This window comes from Primulina tabacum, chromosome 12, assembly GCF_025594145.1.
Source record: "Primulina tabacum isolate GXHZ01 chromosome 12, ASM2559414v2, whole genome shotgun sequence".
Lineage (NCBI taxonomy): Eukaryota > Viridiplantae > Streptophyta > Magnoliopsida > Lamiales > Gesneriaceae > Primulina > Primulina tabacum.
In genome coordinates, this window is record NC_134561.1 from 31,802,665 (window position 1) to 31,809,136 (window position 6,472).

Here is a 6,472-nt window from a genome sequence, read left to right on the forward strand (position 1 = left end):
AGTTAAATCCATTGAAATGTGCTTTTGGTGTGAAAGCAGGAAACTTTTTGGGGTTTCTAGTACATCAGAGGGGAGTTAAAATGAATAAAAACAAAGCCAAAGCTATTATGGAAGCAAATCCACCTAGGAACAAGAAAGAGTTACAACGCTTCCTTGGACAAGTGAATTGCTTGAGACGTTTTATTTCTAACTTTGCAGGGAAGACAAAGGAGTTTTCACAGTTGTTGAAGCTCAAAGATAGCAGGGAGTTCAAATGGGAAGATTCGCATCAGAAAGCTTTTGATGTGATAAAGAGATATTTATCTAACCCGCCTGTTCTGATGCCTCCCAGGTATGGAATGCCCCTTAAATTATACATCTATGCTGCTCATGAATCAATTGGATGTCTATTAGTTTAAAATAATTACAAAGGAAATGAGCATGCTATCTATTATTTGAGTAGGTTCCTTACTCCAGTAGAGGTAAAATACTCTGTGATTGAGAAGCTATGCTTAACATTGTATTACGCGTGTACTAAGTTAAGAAATTATTTGATTCAATCAAGAGTGTTTGTGGTGACTAAAACCGATTTGATCAAATATATGCTTAATAGACCCATCCTCTCTAGGAGAATTGGCAAGTGGTCTTTAGCATTGGACGAGTTTACATTGACCTGCTACCCCCAAAAATCAATAAAAGGCCAAGCTATAGCCGATTTTTTAGCTGATCATCCTTCACTTGATGAGTTTATTGGAGAGGTTGGATTTTCAGTTTGTGGAGTTGGAGTTCAACCCTGGGAGTTGAAGTTCGATGGATCAAGTAAAGAAACAGCTGCCGGAGCTGGTATTGTGATAACCTCCCCAAGAGGTGTGAAAATCGGTCTATCCTTTAATTTGGGTTTTCCATGCACCAACAATCAGGCGGAATACGAAGCACTGGTCATTGGATTGGAAATTCTGAAAGATTTAGGAGCGAAGGAATTGTTAATATCAGGGGATTCTCAGCTGGTATTCAAACAGCTATGGGATGCACCAGTTTGTCATTGGCTCCATACTATACAACGGCATCACAACTTCTAGATGATTTCGAAGATGTGTCGTTAGTACACGTCCCAAGACAAGAATTACGAGTTGGCACAGGTTTCTTCGGGATTGAAGATGTCTCCAGAACTTACACACAGACTAGTGTTGATTCAGAAGAAAAACCACCCTCGATTCAGCAAAGAGGGATTCAGGTAAACACGCTCAACTTGGATATAAACTTAACAAGTGATTGGAAGGACGACATAAAATAGGTGCTAGAATCAATCAGGAGAGATATTCCACATGGCTTAAAAATGAGAGCTCTTAATTACGTCTTAGTGGAGGGAGATTTGTACAAGAAAGGTTTAGATGGTTTGCTCCTCAGATGCATAGGTTTCCCAGAGGCATTGGAGATCATGAAGTAAGTCCATGAGGGAGAGTATGGAGCACATCAATGTGGAGTTAAGATGAGATGGTTGATAAAGAGGTATGGCTACTATTGGCCATCCATCCTGAAAGATTGCATCAAATATTCTAAGAGATGCCAGCCATGTCAGAAACACGGGAACATCCAAAGAATTCCGGCGGATGAGCTCCACAGCGTTGTCAAACCATGGCCGTTCAAGGGCTGGGCCATGGACTTAATAGGGAAAATCTACCCAGCATCATCTAAAGGCCACTCGTTCATCCTTGTGGCCACAGATTTTTTCACCAAATGGGTAGAAGCAGTGCCTTTGAAGAAAGCGGAACAATGGGATATCATTAACTTTTTGAAAGAGGATATTATTCATAAATTTGGAATTCCAGAGTCACTAACCATGGATCAGGGAACTATGTTCACAGGCTCAGATATGAGGGAATTTGCAGAAACTGTAAAATCAAATTGGTAAACTCGTCCCCTCATTGGACTGTGGGCCAAGCTGAAGCGTCAAACAAAGTGTAGATTCTACAAAAGATGATGGTGGAGAATCCCAGGGATTGGCCAAGGTTACTGTCAGAGACTTTGTGGGCATACAGAACATCCAAAAGGACTGCCACTGGAGTGAGCCCTTTTTCCCTTACCTTTGGCCACGATGAAGTGCTCCCATTGGAGATTATGGTGCCATCAATGTGAGTGGCAAGAAAAAATGAACTTTCCCTTGAACATTACAATGAAGCAATGATTATGTAGCTAGAAGAACTGGATGAGCTGAGAATCCAAGTGTACAATGCTCTGCTATTACAGAAACAGAAAGTTGCGAGAATCTACAACAACAGGGTTAACAAGAAAAGCTTCCATGAAGGGCAAATAGTGTGGAATGTTATATTGCCTTTAGGAACAAAGGATAGGGAGCTGGGCAAATGGTCTCCCAATTGGGAGGGACCATTCAAAGTACATAAGGTGTTAGACGGAAATGTATATTGGCTATCAAGTTTAGATGACCATCCACACAAAAGATGCATAAATGGCAAGTATCTCAAGCCGTATTTTCCAAGTATGAGGGAAGAAATAGAGAAAGCTAACGAATAAGGCAAACGGGAAGGCTGATATTCACTGAGGAGTAGGCCTTCGGGGTCACTTTTGTATATGTTTAGTTCCTTATTTCAAGATTTCATGTGATGTAGGCCTTAGGGCCACTGAGTTAAATATTTGTTGTTTATGATTCAAGAATAAGATTAATCAAAGAAAGTGGGACAGTAAGCCACTTTCATTATTTTGAATGTACTTTGCTTCAGTAGGGAGTTGGCCTTATGGCCACTTATTATATATGCATTCGGTCGATGTTTCTAATGGTACGAGAAACCATGGTGAAGTAGGCCATACCGCCAGTATATAATTTGTTTGTTTGCATGTGCAATGACTGACCCAGGAAGTGGGCCTCTAGGCCACTTAGAATTTGGCAAGAAAGAAATACTGAGCGGGGAGTTGAGCCACAAGCGGAACAACGAATAATAAAGGGAGAACAGAAGAGAACAAGGGCGACATGTGAACCCCAAGAGGACCCAGAAGTTTATTTTGGTATAAAAATAGGCTAACCAGCCATTTTTGTATGTTTTTAGTTGCACATTGTGAGAGTTTATTTGAAGTAGGCCTTAGGACCACTAATGCAAATATTTGGTGGTTATGAGTCAAAAACGAAAACAATCAATTAAAGTTGGCCAGAAGGCCACTTTTATCATATTGGATACATTTTGTTTCGATAAGGATTCAGGAGAGGAAATAATTGTGAGCGGGGAGTTTTAAGCCAACATATTGGTTTATTGAAATGAGTGAGATTATTTGGAGCGGAGTATAAGAATCAACAGAAAACTTCTCCCCCAACCAACCTCCAACATCCAATTCAACTCATTTTCACCCCACATCCTTTTCATCCAACAATCACAACATCAAACCAACAGTCAACAAATATGAAGCGGAGCCACCACATGCAAGAACATCAAGTAAACGTGTATGCGGAAAAGGGGTCCGAATGAAGTGCAAATGCATATACGTGTATGCTGGAAAGGAGCCCGACTGAAGTGCAATGCATAAATGTTAGGGATGAGGGAATCGTCTTGAGTGGATGCAGCACATAAGAGCACATAAGAGTTGAAAGGTACGTGTGGTTCAGGAAGATCCAAAAGATATCAAGGCGTGAATATCGAATGCACCGAAAAACCAAGGCCAATTCATGGCCAATCTTCAATCCATGATCACTTGCTAGAAACAAACATATCGATGTATACAAGAAAAACCACTACTCAAATGCAAAGAACAATCATATTGTCTTTGCTACAAATGTAATCAATGATCCCTTTACCCCATCCACAGGACAAAGGCTAATGTATGGCCAAGTATCCCTCAAACCCATAACTCTCCCAGAAATACCGTGCTAATGAATAAAGGAGGACAACTCAAACATACCGTCCAAATAAGCACAATCATCTATCCTACAATTCTCAGAAAAGAGTCGAGGCGTCGAGGCAAGACAAGACCCTCCATTCATGCTCATCCCTATCACGCCTCAAGGCCTCGCATAGCTCAAAGTTAATCAGCTAAGCAGGAAGAAAGAAATGCAATTCCAACCAAGGTAATAAATAAATTATCAGATAAACAAGGAGCCAAGAAAATTGGAGTATAATTCAAGAAGGGAGAAGGGAATACCCATGGCAGTAGAGGTTGAAGTCATTCGCGCCAACAGCTCCGCAGAGGCCGGTGCGATCCCTGGTGAAATCGGCGTAGGAACAGATTGCCCGGAAGGAACAGCGACGGCCGGAATAGTGTCCAGAAATGCCACGATCGTCGTTGGGTGCTGGCTCGAGCCAAGGAGAGCAGTCGCTCTTGCGGAAGAGGGCTGGCCAAACGCGAAGGTAAGCCTGTAGACGACCCAGAGACGACGGCGAACGAATTAAGGCCAATATTGGAGCTGGCGAGCGCCACGGGCAACGTGGCAACAGCGGTGGCGGGGACAGAGGAAGCACCCGCAACGTTGGAGTCAGGAACGAGTGCCGATGAAGGATCTTGGGCCATACCATGTCTTCGAGCGACGACGGAGAAAGATTGAAGAGCTTGAGGGCGCGACGATTGAAGGACAAAGGAAGAAGGGTGGCGGTCTTCCACTAGCAGCAAAGAATAATCAGACGAAGGGGCATGAAGGAAGAAGTGAAGAGATCACGGGCTACAGAATTTGAATCAAATGAGAGAAAATGAGGAGCTCAATGGTTTAAAGCCCAAATACAAATTGGGTTTGGGTGAGTGGCCCACTGCTATAAATAAAATTCATAAATAAATGATTATGGACCATTGCAAATAAATTGGTCGGACCGGGCTTACATACAAGCATTTTGTCCCATGGACCAATATTTGCGGGGGGCAATTGTTTGGGCTAAAATAATTAAATTACAAAGTCCAGTTAAATTATGAAGCCCAATTAAATAATACAAGCCCATAGCTGATCAAATTTTCAAACCGATCGCAAGGCGGTGAAAAGGGAGGAGATCGTGGGAGGAAAGATATGGAGATCGTGGGATGAAAAGCATAAGAAACATGAATCATGGGAGAGTGGGAGAACCACATGGCTGCTGGAAAGAAAAGGAGATCGGCAAATAGAAGAACAACACACAACTCTCTGCACAGACAAATTTGCAAAAAGCTCTCTGTTGCGTGTTTTCTTGATTGCTCGCAAGCGTACGATGTCAAGTTATAGTAAAATTAAGTTTTAAGTACGAGTGTCGATCCCACGAGGAGTGTAAACTAAAATTATATCAATGCTTGTAATTAAAATAGTCTCAACTTTATTTAGAAAAATGAAAAGAGATTTTGATTACTTAAACGAATTAATTGAAAACAAATAAATAATCTAATCACCGAGTTGAGAAATAACAATGAGAGAAAATATCTAGAGAAATGACTTCACCAAGTTTCCACGATAATTATTCCCAGTTAAATTTATATTCACGAGTTCCAATTATTTAATGACAAGAACACTTAATTATTTTATTCCCCATTTCCCAAGTGACGAATAAATTGTACCAATAAAACTTTGATTCAATTATTCCTAATAACATCTAAGTTTAATTGATAAATGCAAACAATGTTCTTACCTAAGCCTTGCTAAAGTTATACTGTGAAGGACCTAAAACTCCTTTCTTGAAAATTTGCGGAAAATTAAAAATTTTCATTTTAAAAGAACTTAAATGGCCTCATTCATAAAATCACTGGTGAATCAACTTCAATATTTCAAAATATTGCAGCGGAAGAAAATTAAAGTTTTGCCAACAACAACGATTTAAAAATATCCAACGACTGATAAAATTGTTTGCGGAAAAAAAATAACAACTGCTGCTCTGAGGTCCTCAGGTGCCACTACTGCCGACCCAAGCTGGCTCACTGGTCCCCACCCTCGGCCCTGGCCTCATCAGTACCTACAACAATCAAGTCTAGTGAGCCTAAAGACTCAGCATGCATATATCACAGGTAACGAGTAAAAATCTGAATTTAAAATATGCATGAGTTAACATATCCTGTCCTGAGGCATACTGAAAATAATCTGTACTGAGCAATTATATACGTGCATAAATGAACTGGAAATCACTGTAAAAATATTTGCTCCTTGGAGCCTGTACTGAAATATCTGGTAAAATTTTCTGTTGAGATTATGTTTTACGCCTGTGGCCACTGCACTAAGCTGAACTGATCGGTAACTGGCTACCGGGGAGGCTGAAACTGAACTGAGCTGGCCGGTCACTGGTGACCGGGTGGTACCATACTGAACTAATCGGTCACTGGCGACCGTATAAAATAACACTCCCACATAGTGAATGAACCACAAGCCATATCGCATAAATCTCAAAAATAATCATTTTCTATTTAATGCACGTAAAATAATTAACTGGCATAATGAAAATGTCCCATAATTTTACCAACTGGATTGGATTGGATCGTTCCCAGGCTCGCTGCAACCTAACTGTGCCATGAAAAATATGCAATAGCTTAAACTTGACCAACTACG

General features: G+C 40.9%; 1 protein-coding gene across 1 annotated transcript; it reads left to right on the top strand.

Moving 5' to 3' along the window:
* The first annotated feature begins 1,959 nt into the window (after nucleotides 1-1,959).
* On the top strand, nucleotides 1,960-2,511 carry LOC142520348 (uncharacterized). The gene is made up of 2 exons (XM_075623346.1): nucleotides 1,960-2,100; nucleotides 2,173-2,511. The coding sequence occupies exons 1-2, from the start codon at nucleotides 1,960-1,962 to the stop codon at nucleotides 2,509-2,511; spliced, it is 480 nt and encodes a 159-aa protein (XP_075479461.1).
* The last annotated feature ends 3,961 nt before the right edge of the window (nucleotides 2,512-6,472 follow it).

What these genes read in the sequence shown, in the direction of transcription:
- LOC142520348 (XM_075623346.1), top strand. Translation starts at nt 1,960, where the DNA reads ATGGTGGAGAATCCCAGGGATTGGCCAAGGTTACTGTCAGAGACTTTG. An exon ending in TGCTCCCATTGGAGATTATG is followed by an intron (nt 2,101 to 2,172) that starts GTGCCATCAATG and finishes ATGATTATGTAG; the next exon opens with CTAGAAGAACTGGATGAGCT.